This window comes from Callospermophilus lateralis, chromosome 15 (genome assembly GCF_048772815.1).
Source record: "Callospermophilus lateralis isolate mCalLat2 chromosome 15, mCalLat2.hap1, whole genome shotgun sequence".
NCBI classification, from domain to species: domain Eukaryota; kingdom Metazoa; phylum Chordata; class Mammalia; order Rodentia; family Sciuridae; genus Callospermophilus; species Callospermophilus lateralis.
Window position 1 is genome coordinate 76126197 of NC_135319.1, and position 18696 is coordinate 76144892.

The 18696-nt window shown below is 32.2% G+C and overlaps 1 protein-coding gene across 4 annotated transcripts in view; it reads left to right on the plus strand.

The window, feature by feature from the left end:
• The window catches only part of Shoc2 (SHOC2 leucine rich repeat scaffold protein), a 95183-nt gene extending 82220 nt beyond the window's left edge, over positions 1–12963 (plus strand). For all 4 annotated transcript variants that reach the window (XM_076834845.1, XM_076834847.1, XM_076834844.1 and 1 more), the window contains 6 exons: positions 638–768; positions 4622–4810; positions 7339–7461; positions 8622–8759; positions 9065–9182; positions 10879–12963. In XM_076834845.1, the coding sequence (XP_076690960.1) occupies positions 638–768; positions 4622–4810; positions 7339–7461; positions 8622–8759; positions 9065–9182; positions 10879–11087 (908 nt within the window). In that variant the 3' untranslated portion in view covers positions 11088–12963. The remainder of the gene's footprint in view (positions 1–637; positions 769–4621; positions 4811–7338; positions 7462–8621; positions 8760–9064; positions 9183–10878) is intronic.
• Positions 12964–18696: the final 5733 nt, after the last annotated feature.

The window sequence follows — 18696 nt, forward strand, 5'->3', positions numbered from 1 at the left end:
CATACAGACCAGACATCATTTCTATATTTTCTAACACTGGAAAAGAAAATTTAAAAGTAAATGCAACATCTGGCATTTTAATCTGGCCTGTGTAAGAATGTCATAGCAACGTTTGTATCAAAAAACTTTTTTTTAATATATATATATGTTATTTGGTAAGTTTAATTGGATTTGAATCTCTTATGATAGTCGATGTCGTCATATTCATTTAAATAGCTTATGTGTGCTCTTGTCTTGAGAGTAAAACTAGAAAATGCCTGGAAAAGAAAACACTTTTATATTTATTCATTAGTGGCTAATATTTGCTCAAGCAGGATTTGCTTAGATTTCTTTAATATACATGTATTTGTGTATGGTGCTCAGAAAGTTTCTGATTCTGTATCATTTCAGATTTTCACATTAAAGATGGTCAACCTCTGTAACTACTTGTTACAAACTCAATCTGAAGATTAGATTATTAAAGGGTGCTAATACTTTCTAATAGATTACTTAAAAATTATAGCTGCATATTTCATTATTTCTCTAATACAAATTCCCTAGTTCTAGAAGATAAAAATATTGTAATCCAGTCACTAGCCTGTGACAGTAAAGAGGTTTATTATATTTTCTATAAAAGAAATTTCTTTTCTATTTACAGGAAACCTGTCCAGTTTAAATCGTCTTGGTCTGAGATACAATAGACTGTCAGCAATACCCAGATCACTAGCAAAGTGCAGTGCGCTTGAAGAATTAAATTTAGAGAACAATAACATTTCTACTTTACCAGAGGTAAGAATTGGATTAGAAAACATGACTTGATTAAAATAAGTCTTCAAGAGAACTCAGGGAAATTCTGAATAGCTGGGTAAATAATTTGATGACTGAGATTGTTTAAATAACAAGTATGCAGTATAGCTACCACTAAGATAAAAATTCCAAAGAGTAAAGAAAGGATATAGGGAAACAATTTTTTAAATATGGAGAAGGCAAAAATCAGAAGGAAAATTAGTGTGCTGTAGACCCCTGTAGCACTATGATAATCTTTCTCATATCATTTTGGACATTAACAATAAAAATTATTAAAAAAACAAAACTGTATGGCTAGTTTTAAAACTCATCTACCCTTCCGAGTTCCTTATAAAAAGGTACTGTAGCAAGATGATAAATGGCAAGAATGATCTTGATAGAACATACTACTTATTAAAATTAATATTAGTTGCTCCTCTCATGTGACCTAAATTATTACCCTAATGATGCAGTAATATTGAAGTCTTTGGTATGTGACAGTCACCAAAATCTGTCATTTTTTAAAACATTACTTTTAACTTGGGTTATGTTGTTTATATTTTTTAAAAATTTCATTTATTTTGCCTTGGTATTGATTGGGTAAGATATAACACTCTTTTAAATTGTCTTTCTCAACAATGAAAGAGAATTTCACTCAAATGTTTGCTTATGTTTATTTAAGCAATAAACATCAATAGTTTAACAAATGGAATTGTGGACTCAAGGATTCATAGAGCTTTTGAGAATTCTTTCCCTCAATTAAAAATGTCTTATATAAGTGACCCTACAATGTTTTGACTTGCTCATTTTTCTCTGTGTGTCATATTTAAGCTTAAAATATGAAGAAGCATTTGGGCAGATGAAGGCAGTAGAATTTATATCAACTAATTTATATATTCACTTTTTTTCTTAAAGGAATGGGGGGGGGGAGAGAGAGAGGGTGGGGGAGAGAATGTGTGTGTGTGTGTGTGTTAGTTTTAATTTGGGTATCTGCATTTTCATAAAACAGCTTGGCCAGGGTTTAAAGATGAGTTTCTACCAGGCAAAGTGGTGCTTGCTTATAATCCTAACTACTGTAGAAACTGAGACAGGAAGATTGCATGTTTGAGGACAGCATGGGGAATTGAATAATATCTTATGTCAAAATAAAAAGGGCTGAGGATGTAGTTCTATGGTCAGAGTGTCCCTGAGTTCAATCTCTAGTACTGGTGGGTGGTAAGGAAATGAGTTTCCCACAATTGTAATTTCTAGGCTGTATTAGTTCATTAAGACTGTTATGACAGTATCTTACCTGTGACAAAAGAGTACTTCTGTTGTTAGCAGGTTAACTAGGGTAAGGAAAAAATCCACAGATATCAGATACAGCCCTGAGAACCAGAATATCTGGATTTTTGTCTTTCTGTGATAGTAATAGAGTGATCAAAATAAGGGAGGTTCTGTTGTTTAATGTCATCCCTCTTTTCTAATCAATGACCTGTATCCATAACAGGGTAAGCAATTAGCACATTTACTAGTTCTTGTTGAGATTCTCTTTGGGTGTGATTTGTGAGCTTAAGTAAGAGTCAATGCTTTTAACATATGAATATGCCTAAGTATAAAAACTGGGTCTACGTAGAAATTCAAAAAGTAGAAAATTTAAGTGTGTGTGTGTGTGTGTGTGTGTGTGTGTATCTCCCGGTTTTATTGTCAGTTAAGGGAAGCTAATAATTATTAGGTACCTGTTAGAATACCTGTTCTAGTTCAAATATATGTGTGTGTGTGTGTGTGTGTGTGTGTGTGTGTGTGTGTTTATTTAAATGTTTTGGGGTGGTTGTTGTTAGAGCATTATAGTTATATGTAGTAGTTGGGTTAATTTTGACAAAATCATACATGCATGGAACTTGATTTTACTTCAGATTCCTCCCTTTTTTCCTTCCCATCCTCCCTCTCCCATTCTCCTTCTTGTAGGCTAGTGATCTTCCTTTTGCTCATCTACTTGTTTATTTTTGATTGATTCTCTCTACTTATTCATAAAGTTGCAAATCCCTGTGTTATGTTTATATATGCATATAGCATGATTTTTTAAAAAAAAATTCATTTGCATTTCCTCCCTTCCCTTCCCACCTTTCTCCCTCTGGTTCACCTTCTACTCTGCTGATCTTTTCTATATCTTTTTGATAACTAATCTTCCCTTCCTTCCTTTCCTTATTTTCCTGTAGCTTCCACATATGAAAGAGAACATTAGAGTCTTAATTTTCTGAGACTGGCATATTTTTCACTTAACATGATGTTCTCCATTTCCATCCATATTTTTCTGTTTAAGTCAAAATTTTTTTAAAAAAGCAGTTTTACGTTTGAAAAACTGGTGGTCTTCCGTATCTTCCCTGTCCCCACATATGCATAGCATTCCCTATTGTAAACGTCACCCACCAGGCTTCATACCTTTGTTAAAATCACAGTTTATGAATCTATCTGGACATATTATAGTCACGAAGTTCATAGCTTACATTAGAGTACACTCTTGGCATTGTAGATTACATTCATTGAAACAAATTTACAATAACATATCCACCATTATGATATTAAGGAAATTCACTGCCTAAATGTCCTCTATATGCTGCGTATTTGTTCCCTCCTTCCACCTAATCCCTGGTAATTATCAATCTTGTTTTTTCCCCCTGTTTTTTTTAAAGCACTATCACATGCCTCAGGCATGGAAGTATTAGACGCCTCTTTTTATTTTTGATAAGAAGATTCTGAGGTAGGGTCACAAGTTCAAGACCAGCCTGGGCAAGTTAGTGAAACCCTGTCTCAATTTTTTTTAAAAAGGTCCAAGGATATAGCCCAGAGGTCCAGCACCCCTGGTATTCCCCACTACTGAAAAATGGAGAAAAGAAGAAAAAAAAATTAGTTTGCTCCAAGCCACAAGCTATTAAAAGATAAGGCCAGAATTCAAAACTATTTGAATAACCAATACCAATGTTTCCTAAATATTAGCATACAAGTCAGCATAGAATTTTGTTATAATGCATATTAATTCTGTGGGAGTGGGCTCGGAGTTCCATTTCTAACAGTCAGGGGATACTAATGCTGCTCTTCCTTGATCCATCTTAAATAATGAGAACCTGTTCTGTATAATTTGTTATTGATGATATACCAGTTGTGCATTATTTTCTAATTCCTTCTAAAAAGTTTAATGTTCTTAATGGCAGAGATTATTTTATATTTATACACTTTTCTTTTTATGTAGTGGGAAACTAAACTAGGGAGAGATGAGGTTATAGTACTTGTTTAATAGATACTTGTATTCCCCTCAAATTTACCATATAAAAAAGAGATGTGTTGTATAATATCAAGAAGTATAATCATCTTCTGAATTTAGTATTCCTTAAAAAAACCATTAAATTATTGAATAACGATTTACTCTGTGCCAGGAATTATGTTAATCTTAATACTAATTTAGAGAGAGGTATATAACTAAAAACCTAGATAGGATTGGTTACATTCAGTGGCAGAGCCAGAACTCAAACCATAACTGTCTATTTTAAACTAAAACTTCTAAGCAGTCTCAGACTAGCCACCCTTGGTGCTTCTCACTCACAAATGCATTTTTTATGTCATAGAGTGTTTAAAATAAACTGAATCCAAACAATAAAGCGGGGTGGGGGGGAGGGCTTTTTCTACACATTTCTACAAGGCAAGGCGACAGCGTGTTAGAACTCAGTAGTGACTGAAGTGTCTTAGAACCAGCCTAACTGGTCTCTGTGGGTCCTTACCTTCAAGGCCCTTTGAAGTATTTGTGTTTGGAATTTGCTGTGCTATTCAAATCAAGTTTGTTTCAGTTCTAAGTATTTATGCTTATTTTGTTTTTTTACAGAGTCTTTTATCCAGTCTAGTGAAACTGAATAGCTTGACCTTAGCTAGAAATTGCTTCCAATTGTATCCAGTGGGTGGTCCATCTCAGTTTTCTACCATCTATTCCCTCAACATGGAACACAATCGAATCAATAAAATCCCATTTGGAATTTTCTCTAGAGCGAAAGTGTTAAGTAAGCTGAATATGAAGGTAAGTTGTTTGTATCAGAGGAGAGGAGGTGTTACAAATGCATTTGATATTTCTATTTTCTCTATTGGTATGGATAATGTATCCTTTCACCTTATAACAAAATAACAAAGGATATTTTGGGGCAGTTTTTAAATCAGATAAAACAGTCTCACAATTGTGTATACCCTTAGGAATTAGTCCTCAAGAAATAATAATGAACATGGTTGTAGATATGTTTATTGCAGAACATTTTTAAAGGCACCAACTTATTACTACTATTATGTATTTAATTTTTTTAAAGTGGAATACTGTGGAGCTGATACTCTTATATAGAAGAATATTAAATACTAGTTACAATATTATTAGTTTATTAAGCATTAGGAAGTTATAGCATGTAAAAAGAAATTCTTTCCATAGTTTTTAAAGCTGTTTTTGATATGCTTAATTACATATTGAATACTTAGATATTTAATATATCTAAAATCTCTTTTGGATATCAGAATTATTTATGGGTGATCTGTAGTTTGTGCTTATCTATATACTCTACAGTGAATGCAGCTCAGTTATTTTACTGCTTTTCTAATAAATAGTTTCTATGAATGGATCTCACATGAGTGTGAAAGAGGTCAAGAAATAGTGATTTATCTAGTCCAATAATTTGTCATAAACTTTGCACACAGAGAAGACAGCATATTTGGCCACATAATTCATGACTGAGGTAGGAATTCAGGCACCTAGATTTTCCAATTTTAGGTGGAGAGTTTTTTATATCATATGCTACATCTTTTTGTCCTTGATGAACCACTCAACATAATTATTGTTCTTTATAATTTAAATTTATAATTTCTTGATTCTGTCTATACTTGGTCATAAATATAGTATGTATCTTTTATGATAATTTTTTGGAAGTATATAATGACTGAAGCAGTATAAATTAAAAATCTTACCTCAATAAAAAATTTTAATATGGCTACATAATTAATATATATATGCAGTAATAGTAATATGGTGGTAAACACCATTAATTTTGCGTGTGCATTTTATTGTAATAGTTTTAGAACATAGTGGTCCAGATATTCACTAGATTTTGCATTTGATTGTACATTCTTATGAATTTGACTTTATTACAATATGTTAGCTTGGAAAGGCTTCTTGTTTTCAGTAAAATAAAAAAAGTTTATATAGGGGCTGGGATTGTGGCTCAGTGGTAGAGCGCTTGCCTGGCATGTGTGAAGCACTGGGTTTGATTCTCAGCATCCCACATAAATAAATTAATAAACAAAATAAAGGTTCATCAACAATTTAAAAAAAAAACTTTGTACAGCACTTTGCCTTGTTATTCAAACTTTATAAATGTTTAACACAGCTTTCTCTTGAAGAAATCAAAATGAAGCTTGATGTTTTCTTTCTCATATAAGATTTACTTTCCCAAAGTAAATCCTTTTTAAGGAAAATACTTTGTCACATTGTACCTTTTGGTAGTCTGCGCAAAGATGGGTAATGTTAAATATTTTTAATAAATTTCAATGTTACAAAACAAAAACTTAATTTTCAAATATATGTTCACTAATTGGGATTCTTCATATTGATGATTCTGTGTAAAATGAGACAAGTAATCCATGAGTATTGCAGAACAATTTTTAAATATACACTAACAAAAGAACATAAAATAATTTCATGACCAAGAGCTTAACATATTGGCATATTGATACCCAACTAGGACAAAGGTGTTATCACCCTCTCCCGTTACCAGTGTAATAGTTTATTTAGAGTTGTTATTGATGAAAGGGCATCTTAAAAGTGAATATGTGCCAGGTATGGGTTACACGCCTGTAATTCCAGCAGCTTAAGAGGCTGAGATGGGAGGATTGCAAGTTGAAAGCCAACCATAGCAACTTAGTGAGGCCCTACGCAATTCAGTGAGACCCTGTCTCTAAATAGAATACAAAAAGGGGTTGGGGATGTGGCTCAGCGGTTAAGTGCCCCTGGATTCAATCCCTGATTTAAAAAAAAATAATAAATAAAGTGCAAGCAGGAAAAAGGTCATGTTTTTATTATTTAGTGATGAATGTATCCTATCTTTCTCTTCTGCTTTACTGTTCAGCATCTCTTCAATTCCTGAGCTCATCTGGGTTTCCTTTTGGACCATAATATGTATCTTCTTTCATTGTGATCATATCTTAATTTGAACATTCACTGTTTTTTTTCTTGAGTTTCTGTACATTATTGTGAAATAAAGAAAACATCAAATTTATCACTATTGTTTTTGAAATCTCCAGTGGTTTCTCTGTATAGTATTTTTGTATTTCCATTACTAATATTCACATAAGAAGCAAACTTCCTCTTTAAACTCAAAGCAAAAGCCTACTTACTGTACAAAAGTCTTGGAAGCTTGTTGCTTTTGTTACTGCCTTTTTTTTTTCCCCTCCCTGATATCAAAAAGGAGAATAAGGCTTCTGTTTAAGAATTTTCTTCTTTCCCAAAAGAAGGTACATATGGAACTTTGTTTTAATGGTTCCATATGGAATGGTGCTTTTTGTCTTTGCCAGGACAATCAGTTAACATCACTTCCTTTGGATTTTGGAACTTGGACCAGCATGGTAGAATTAAATTTAGCCACTAATCAGCTCACAAAGATCCCTGAGGATGTATCTGGACTTGTTTCTCTTGAGGTAAGTGAGTACTAATGAGCATTTAAAACTTCTTGGTCTCTTCCACAATTACCTCACTTAGATAGTTTTAAGTTAAACAATTTCTCTTTGAGTGGAGATCATAATTAAAAATGATCATAATAAGAACTCTCTTAAACATATGACTCTGTTAGGATGATGAGGCATTGGATTAATTAGTTAAGTTCAATACTACTGAATAAAAACTGTACTGTTTACCAAAATAATTATAGATACTTCAGATAGGCATTTAGAACCTTTTCATCTATGATTCTGGCCTAATTTCCATCCTAAATCACTCACCTGCTATTTGTTAGAAATTTTCCTGTCTGTATGTTTAGTCCAGTTGTTTCTAGCATCTCAAATTCCCTCCTCATCCTCTTTTTTCTTTTAAAATTCTTTCCCATGGTTAAAGTCCATCTCATTGTTACCTCCTCAGTCGAGGATGATTACTTCTGCCTCTAAGTCCCTAAAGTTTTCATTAGTAAAGCTTACTAATAGTACTTACTGTTTTAAATTTTTTCCTGTATCATGTTTTTTAAAATTCCTGTTTAATTTAGTAAGGTGAAACAGTGTTGTGTGGTTGAAAGCATGGGTGAAATAAGAGGATATAAAAAATTAGCTAGAATCTTTTGAAAGTCTTTCTTCTTAATGTTCCATCCCCCCACCTCCAATTTTCATTACTGTCTCCTACTCCTCTGGTAGTTTATAATTTCTTTGAAAACAAGGACCATCTTCCTCAGCCTCCCCCTCCCCCCTTTATTATCTTTTAGAATGCCTTGAAATGTAGTAAATACCATGAACAATAACTGCAGTGGGTTGATTGTAAGTCAGTTGCTACCTTCTTAAGTGATTGTTTGCAACAGATGGTTTGTTAAGACATTTGTAACTATTTTTTATTTTTGTAATTTAGTTATAATGACATTTCTTTTTCACTTTGAATTTGACATTTAAAAAATTTCCAATAACTAGTGGGCTTTAAAAATTTTTAGGATACTAAATTAAATGTTATTTAATCAAATGTTACCTACCTTTAATATTTACTGTTTAGAAAATTAGCATTTCTTATAAATTTTAAGCCACACAATGGTAAAAAATATATATATGTATGTATATAAAATTCCATTTCATGTGTTGTCAAACTGTCAATTATTTCTCTGTAGGTTCTAATATTATCAAACAATCTTCTGAAGAAGCTTCCCCATGGTCTTGGAAACCTTAGGAAGTTAAGAGAGTTGGATCTAGAGGAGAACAAATTAGAATCCTTGCCAAATGAAATTGCTTATCTTAAAGATTTACAGGTAAATCATGCTAGTGGCCTTATAGTTGTATGATGGTAGTTTTTTGGAATTCATTTTTCTAATTCTTTGCCATTTTCTAATTCTTAGACCAGATAGGTAGTTCTGTTACAGGATTAGGGCTGAGTTTTAAATTCGTGTAATCTGCATTTGTCCCAACAAATGATATTTTTTGAAAGAGAATCCTGTAATTTAATTTACTCACCTGATTTAATTTCCCTATTTTATTCTTTTGTAGAGGTATTATTTTAAATTTATATCGGTTGTAGAAAATGTGTATATAACTATTTTTATTGTAAATTTTTTAGAAATTAGTCTTGACAAACAACCAGTTGACTACTCTTCCCAGAGGCATTGGTCACCTTACCAATCTCACACATCTAGGCCTTGGAGAGAACCTACTTACTCATCTTCCTGAGGAAATTGGTAAGAACCCTATGGATTATTAACTCTACTAGTAATTTGTTGTTGTATTTTCAAACAATATTTCAGATAAATTTGTTTTTGTAAGCTGAGGTTATATTAGGCTTGTGAGTGTTTTTGTGGAGTACCAATGGTTAGTGTTAGTGGGTTGTTTGATGTTGTTTGTTTCTTTAGGAGGGGTTAGAATTAATACTACATTTGAGAATGTTTTAGTACATCTCTATTTCCAATGGGTTTTATGTCATCTCAGTTTAGCAGAATTATTTTGTGTTTTCTAAATTTGAAAAAAAATTACATAGACTTGAATCAAATTAGTAATTCTTGTAGCAAAAGAACATTTCTTTATGGAGCTTTAGGATTAATATTAATATTTGATTCATATAAATATTTGGGTATATTTTAGAATTTTGCCAAGTCTTTTTATATCCACTATTTCATATAATTATCATGACCACCTTGAATTTTTTTTTTTTTTTAAAGAGAGAGAGGGAGAGAGAGAGAATTTTTAATTTTTATTTTTTAGTTATCGGCAGACACAACAACGTCTTTGTTTGTATGTGGTGCTGAGGATCGAACCCGGGCCGCACGCATGCCAGGCGAGCGCGCTACCGCTTGAGCCACATCCCCAGCCCACCTTGAATTTTTTTATACTGCAAGTTGTAATACTGTTTTACACAGAGCTAATTAAGGTCACCTAGTAAATAACTGAGTTCTTAATAATTCTATGTATATTATTCTGCCTTCAAAAGTGTATTGCCCCAGAAGCATTATAGATTAGTAGTTAAGAATAGTTTTGGAGATGATAGGCAATTTAAAATCTGACTCTGGCACTTCCTAGTTTTGTGACTTTGGATAATCTACACAAACTCAAATCCTCAATCTTCTTACCTGTAAAATAAGCATAATAGTTATTTCATATAGGGTTGTTCTAAAGAGAAGTAATATTTTATGTGTAAAAGAAATTCATTACGTGCTAGCTGTTATTTTTACTGTTTTTCTAATAAATAGTTACTATGAATCCATATTTTGATGTTTAAAGTTGAAAACCCATGAAGCAAACTTTCTAAATTTTTTATTTTTACTCAGCTGGCCTCATTAAATTGGTTAAGAAGTTTGCCTTCAAGGTATGATCATCTTAAGATGGTCTTAAGAAAATTTTTTTAAAGACTGCATGAATTTATTTTGGTTTATTGTCAAATATGCAGTAACTTTCTTCATGAAAGATTTCTATAAAGTAACAAAAACTAAAATGTTTTATGAGAAATGAATAATAATTTCTCAATGTATTATGAGCAATTATAACATTGTCTATAACAGAATTGTGATTACATAGACACTGAATATATAATAATCTCTTTTCTAGAGTTTAATACACACAGACACACACATGCCAAGCTGTCCCAAAAGATTCTCTGAATTTAGAGCATTTTCAAAAAACTAAGTTTAAAAACCAACCATAAAAGAGGAGGTTCAGATTACATTGATAATGGAGTGTGACCTGGTCATCGGGGTTTTGAAAAAAATCTCCCCAGCTGATTTTAATATGCAATGAAGTTTGAGATCCATGGTTCTAAGAGTTTTAAAACTGAGAGAAAAGTAGGAAATATATCTTATATATAATGCCTAGGATGTTCCTACTTGAACTTTTTTAATAGTAACTAGTTTTGTTTAAGTGACTTATTTATTTATTTTTTAACAGGTACACTGGAAAACCTAGAAGAACTGTATTTGAATGACAACCCTAACCTACATAGCCTTCCCTTTGAGCTGGCTCTCTGCAGCAAGCTTTCAATCATGAGTATTGAGAACTGTCCACTCAGTCACCTTCCACCTCAGATTGTTGCTGGGGGACCTTCTTTCATCATTCAGTTCTTAAAAATGCAGGGTCCATATCGTGCCATGGTCTGATACAAATCTGCTGGTCCCACACACTGTTCAAAATAGACTGCCATTAATGTTTCATATCTATATCTGTATCTATTTATGTAGATATTGATATATATGGCAGGTTTATAAAGACTGCATTATGTGTTTCTGCTAATAGAGGAATTATAGCCATTTAGATTTTTTAAAATTCTGTACAAAAGGCTTATAAGTTTTCTTTGCTGAAATTGATGTTTTTCTGTTTGTAATCTGATATGCCAGTTTGCTTAAAAATTTGCCAACAAATTATGAAGTTATTAAACTTAAGGGACAGGAGTAGTATAGTTAGATATGTTTATCTTAGGAAAAATAATGGGCAAACGATTTTGTTGCAACTTTTCGTATACATTTTCCCATTACCAATTATGAGATCTTTATAGTGAAATAGGCCCTGAAGGTAGAATTTTTCTTTAACTTATTTTGAAATTTGAGATTTAAATTTTTATATATTGTTTACAGTCAGAGTAAATCACTGGATTTTTGTTGTTGTTGTTTTGATTTGCTCTGTTATAATCAGTCAAATAGAGTTTTATTCTCTGTTAAAGAATTTGCATCAGTTAGTATAAATATTAAAAGATATTTGCTCGTTGAAACAACTGGCAAAGTGAAATTATACAAAGATCTATAATTCCTTTAATTTTGATTGCTTTATGAGTTTGTGAAGCAAAATATCTGAAATGAGTCTTTGAGTAAGGGGAGGATCTTGAGACCTTTCCTGTTATAAAATATATTTTCTGAAGTTTAGGGGAACAGATATTTGTAGTGAAAAGGAGTTTTGTTTTTGGATTTTTTTTTCCATTCCTAAAAGTCGCAGATCCACAGAAACAGAAAAAATTGGCAAATAAATAAATTACACATAAACACATTCTATATATGTATATACAATGCTATATAGATATGTATTTATTATATCATAAACTACAATAGGTAACTTTAAGGATTTCTCCCTATCCTTGTACAATGAAATGAATGTCTTTCTTTGAAAACTGCAATATATGTACGTTTCAAGGTTATTTAACAGTGTACTATGGTTTTATATCTTGACTTGCCTTGTACATCTTTCAGTTCTAAAATATCTGTCTAAGCACAATATCTTCACACTGTGCTGTATTGCTGCTGAACTAAATGCACTTTTCCCCACGTGTGGGGCACTGGCTTCAAACAATTCAGTTCAGTACCATTACTTTTAATCTCATCTTTTCTTTCTTGATAGTTAGTAATATGGTTTTGGAAAAGAGGAATATCGCACAGAAGCCATTGGTAGCTCAATGGAAGTTATGTAAGGCGTGCGTGTATATTTGATATATTTTCTTTTGCTTTACTGCCTTTAAGACTAGCAGAATTGTAAATGTGTGCCCTTGTGTAGTACTCTTAACTTTTGGTAGTATTGGTCCAAGTCAGTTTAATTGAGGAAACTCACAAAGTAAGTGCATTCTGGGTATCATCCAAAAAAAAAAAAAAAAATCACTTCCTACATAATGAATAAGTATTATATAATTACATATTGCTGCTTTTTTTTTCCATTTAGATGGACATTACTTTCCAAACCCCCCCAATTTTTTTTTTTTTAAATTATGATATTAGGATAGAGATTTGGGCTGTTTTGCTCTTATAGGCACTCAAATTCAGGACTAGGTTTGAGGTCAAACCTGTGTTCATAATTGACAATTTTATAAGGAACAACTAAAAAATGGAAGGCAAGTGAAGATATAAAACCCTAGAATGCTTAAATGTGCTGTAAAACTATTGTAGATGTCACTGGATTTTACCAAGTAATATCCTTTCTTTTTTCCATCTACTGTGGCTTTTCAGTTAAAATTTTGTTTATAAAAGGAATTTGTTTATTACAGCTCTACCTAGAGCTTGTGTGTATGTGTGGTTTTTTTGAAATTTCATATCCAAGTATGTTTATATTAGAGTGATGGAACTTGAACTTTAAAGGTAGTAACCTATTGTCTTTTCTTGGAAAAATATGGTTATTGTTTCTCAGAATGAAAATAGTTATAATTTTTAAGGCAGTTTGTTTCTCCCACCTTTGTTTATGTAAATCTATACTAGAAGTGCAAAGTTTAAAATTATCGCAATCTTACATGTAGAAGTGGTGTTACATGTAAATAGTATATAGCTGAGGAGTTATAAATTAAGACACATAAAACATATCTTCTCTATGGATGCCACCTTGTAAGAGCCCATTAATTTCATTACTTCTACTGAAACTAGAATGGGTTTTTAGAATGTCATTGCAAAATCCAGATATTCAATATTTATAGTTTGAAAATAATAAGGGATGTTATTGAATGATCATGAGCTAATTTTTTTCTGAAATTGCAGTGGGACTAATTGGCATATCTAAAAATTATACTTTCTTTTGTGGAAATTATGTTTAGTCTCTGATGCTTAGTAAATAAAAGATGGTCAGAGAATTGTAAAACTGTTGATCTAAATGTTGCTCATTGCTAATCTGAAGCAGTAAAACAGCAATAGTGATATCAAATAGTCCTCCTTTTGTGGGAAGTTATTACTTCCTAAATTCTAGATGATTATTTCATACAGAAAGTAGGTGGAAATGCTAAATAACTTATGAACTTGATGAAAACACTATTAGATTTTAAAACGTGTCAGAGGTATAAAATGTTAATTTATTACATATATTAAAAGGTGGGTGATACAATTGAAATGAGCTCTAAAAATTATAATTGCACGTTTCTAATTTTTCTTGTTGAATCTGTCATTTAAAAAGATAAACTCTTCTGCATCAGGTTATCTAGTTCTTCTGTGATAATTTTTGTTCTAATCTTTTGTTTTACATCTGTTATTTCTAATCCGTGTATATTAGAGTCTTAAGTTTTAGCTTATAGAATTCAGCATGGCTTTTTTTTTTCCTTAATACGAATGGATAATAAGTGTGTAAAATGGGACACTTTTCAAATGGAAAGGGAAGGAGGTACTACCAGTAGTTATTTTGGGCCAATAGTCATGTTTCAGAACAATCTCAGGCAAATCAGAATATATGGTTATTCTTGTATTATTAAAATTAGATGAAAGCAAATAGTATAATCCAAAAGAAATCGAATGAATTCCTAAAATCCACCAATATTAAATTTAATGAATAACTCTGAGGAAAGGTCTCCTTCTGCCTGCACCAGAAGAAAGATAGCATACTAAATATCTTAGCTAAAACCTTTCTCCTTCTTTATTCTTTTGATTGATTTGTTTAGCTTCACAAGTCATTCAGACAGTTGGAAAACGCATGACAATCTAGTCTGAGAATTTGAGTATGTAAAAGTAGTTATATTAATTCGGTATCTAAAGGGGTATCTTGAATGTTGTTTAGAAAATGAGAATGTTTTTTAAAATAGATATCAGTGCTGTTACTAAATAGAATGCCTCTGGTAACACTAATTCTGAGGAAACATTTCTGGGTTTATTCTTAACTTTGAAAATATGTTAAAAATAAAAAGGGTTGTTTTAGTTTTCACTTTAAAAACTGGAATTGGTTGTCATTACCCTTAAATACTTTCTTCTTGTATACACTTGTTAATTATCCCACTGACATTACACATTCTAAATATAAACTGCTTTGTGTGTAAATACCTGTTTGTGATCAAGACTTTAATTAGATAGTAGTTTATAGTATCTCAGACTAGGAACATTCTCAAGTTTGGTAGGAGAAAGTCTCCTCCACAGTTGCAGTAGTTGGAACAGGGCTGTTGTGTAACAGATTCTAGTTTATGTAGTGTACAGCAACATGACATCTTGGGGAAAATGTTCATTCTTAGATTTGTATATTGTGACAGTATATTAGTAGACAGATGTTAAACAAGTAAAATTCCTTGTTTAACAATCAGTATGTTACATCAAATTTCTGACTGATAAGAAAAGAGTCTTGAGAACCAACATCCCCCCCCCCACACACACATACACACACACTTACACAAGGTCCTAGTTTGTTGACAAGAGATTATCTTTGTGCAAATTATTAAAGATCTATTCTAACAATTCTAATAGCAATGAATAATATTTAAATGGTGATATAAGCGTTTTAGATATTATAAGTACTTCTATAAATTATCTTATTGGACAATCTGATTTGAGCTAATGGGTGCTTTATCAGTAACCATCAAATTTTCTATTATCTAGGTTAAATTTTATCATTACTGGTGTCATTTATGCAGAGAATATTACATGTTTACTTATTTAAATATTAGTCTAATAGAAAAATAAACTAACATAATTTTTCCTCATTTACTGTTCTCCCACTTTAAAACTTATTTTTAATATAGTTTGAAAACTTGTTAAATAAGAATACAACAAAGTATTCACAGTTTGAATTTTTCTCTAGTAAAAGATCAGGTTTTCACTATCTAATGAGGTTTGTACTGTTAAATAATTAGCTATGATTCAAGGCTTAAAGGTGTAAACAGCCTTTAAATAATGTATTTTTAACCTGACTTATTATTGACTATTTTGACTATATAAAATTATTTTTATTTGTAAATGTTCTACCAGTGAGTCTTTTAAAAAATAATTCTAATGGCATGTAACTGAAGCTGGACATGAAATCAATTTTTTTTTTCTTTTTGTGGTGCTGGGGATTGAACCCAGGACCTTATACATGTGAGGCAAGCACTCTGCCAACTTGGCTATATCCTCAGCCCCATGAAATCGATTTTCAGAGTGTCTTGAAACCACAGAAATGTGAGCTGAGAGAAATAAATTTTCATTACCATTTAAACTTTGGGAAACTATGAAATAGTAAATGACATGCATAAGGTATACAAAAATAGGTGCATAAAAATGTACAACAAAATATATGGTTAAGTAGTGTCCTTCAGTATAATTGCTTACTGTTTATATTTGCTATGTATAAAACCCCAAATTACAGGGATTGGAGGGTTATTTTTTTGGTTTTGTTTTTAAACATAAATCTGGGAATGAAGTCTGTCCTGTAATGGAAATACTAAATTATTAGAAATAATTTCACCTTTCTCTGAGCCTTGTCGTGCTGATAGTAATCTCTCATGTTCCCCATGTACCATAAAGAAAATGCTTGCTTTGGGCCATGTGTGTAACCTTTCATAGAAAGTCTGCTCTGACTTGACTGTTTTAAGATGTCATGGTAATCAAAGGTTGAAATTGTGTGTGTGGTGGGGAGAGGTTGTAATACCAACTTATAAAATTTTTAAAAATATTTTGTAAGAACAAAAGCTCTGAAGTTAAAGGAGATCTTAGGCATTGGGAACTATTTAATTGACTGGAGAAATTTGACCCAGGAAGATGATTACTATTGGTGAAACTGGAGAAGACAAAACTCAATTTCTGTTCCTGCTGGTTGATGGGGAATGTGTAAGCTGCAGGCCTCTACAGCCAAAAAAATCCATTTTAGTGTTAGCAGCTAATCAAGGCAGGGGATGCCTGCAAGTGTCAGCTCCAAGACAAAGCCAGAATCTTCCCCACTACTATGACCCTAGCAGCTCACTGTTTATTTTTTGTTTGTGTGTGTGCTCTTGTCTCAGATTTAGAGAATGAAATTCATAGACAACAACAGAAGGCAAGAATAAGGTATTATGTAAGTGAGAAGAAAGCTCCTGCAAGGTGAGAGGGGACCTGATAGCAGGTTTCCATTTAAATGTACTAGTCTTGGGGCTTATATATCTTCTGGGTAGGGGCCTTTATCAAAATCTAAACAGGTTTTAGAAAAGTGCCAAAGCTATTGGTTAGCCCTTGAACTGTAGCCGCCTTTAATCAGGTCTGTCCTGCCTCCCTATTCCAATCACAAAGGAACAAAGGAATTGGTTGAAATGATTAGAATGTTTCTACAGGTTAACCTCTTGGAGTGGCCTTTACATTAAAAAACTTTAATTGGGACCCATTAACTATCCTATCTTATTCATTAGTCCTGTGTACAATGTGATGAAATGTTATTTTTCTTCTCAGGGTTTTTGATTTATATATTTATTTTTAAGCCACTCGTTTCTTTAAAGAGAATGGATTAAAGGGCATTAAAATTAGAGGCCTAGAAGCTAATGGGAGGTTGTTAGGAACAGTCCATATGAGAGATAACAATGCTATTGGTTAGGATTATAGCAGTGGAAATGGAGAGAAAATTTTAAATTTGCACTTTAGGAAGAAATATTAGAATTGTTAATTGATCGGATAAGGTAAGACTAAAAAAGATTGCTCTCAGAAATATGGTCTAAGCTTCTAAGCTTCTGGTTATATTCACTAAACTGAGGCACTTTGGAAGAAGACAGAGTTCTTTGAACTTGAGTAGAAAGAGGATGTGTTCTGGTGCTAGTGGGAGGTCCAATGGAGATGTCAAGTAAGCAATTGAATCCTTCACTCATGCTGAGAAAAACCTGAAAACAGATGATCTAGTGTAAAGATAATTGAAGCAAGGACTCCCTTGTGAGATAGTGTAGAATAGGAAGAGGAGGAATCCTGGTGAACTTGAATACTTAGTTTTTGTATAGACAGGGAGCAGCTTGTGAAATCTGAGAAGTATCTGTAACACAGGTGGGAAAGTTTTATTTTTCCATAGAATTGGCATGGAGGGTGCCAGGTGGAGTATGTTACATCTTCATTGTCTTTCCAGTAATCTTACATGACTGTTTATGTTCTTATTTAAATTAGATTCCTATAAATTTCTAGACATATCTTCTAAGGATTGAATTTATTTTTTACATTTTCAAACTATTGTGCTTTTCCCCGATTCTGACTATTTAATCAACTAATTGATGTCTTTTCCCTTTAAGTTTTGCTATCTAACTCTATTATATAGTTAATAGATTAGGTTTGTGATAACTAGTCAGGTCTATGCATTTATTTTTAACTTATCTTTGATCCAGACTGCTTAATATGGTCTATTATGTCTTTAGCCTTGTAGGCAAAATTCAGGCCAAGGAACAGAATGCCTGTGATTGGAGGGGTTCTAAAATATACACACAAAATATTTGGATTTAAAACCATCATAAAAATAGATTTAAGCATTTAGATTGTCGATTCAAGCTATTTTTTTTAACTGGAGTTTTTAACATCCAGGTAATACTTCTCTACTTTGAACTATAAGTACCTACTATCTGAAAGCAGATATTATAAATATTACCTTCAAAAGGCATTATGACCTCCAAATCTTTTTAAAGGTTTTATTCAAATAACTATTGTTACTTTAAATTTTCCAGCTTAGTGATAAGAATCTGGATGCTTGAATGTTTTTGAAGTTTAGATTTTATCACATTGAAAATAAGTTAGAAAAGCCAATTTATGTGTAATTTATTTCCTAGAAAGGGGAGGGAAGGGGTTTAGCTTTTAAGAATCTTAATAGCCATATTTTTTATGACAAGAGTCAGTGTTTGGGATCAGCCTTTTAATTTCTGAACTGTGACTAGCTACCTTATGTATGATTGTGATTATGTTTGAATATATAAGAAAGGGAGAGAAGGTCAAACAAAGCACAAAGGTGAAGAAGTAAATGAAGTGTTTTTGTTTCAACTCGGGTCAAAAAGTTTTCTGAGTCAGGCACAGTGGTGCACGCCTGTACTTGCAGTGGCTTGGGAGGCTGAGGCAGGAGAATCCTGAGTTCAAAACCAGCCTC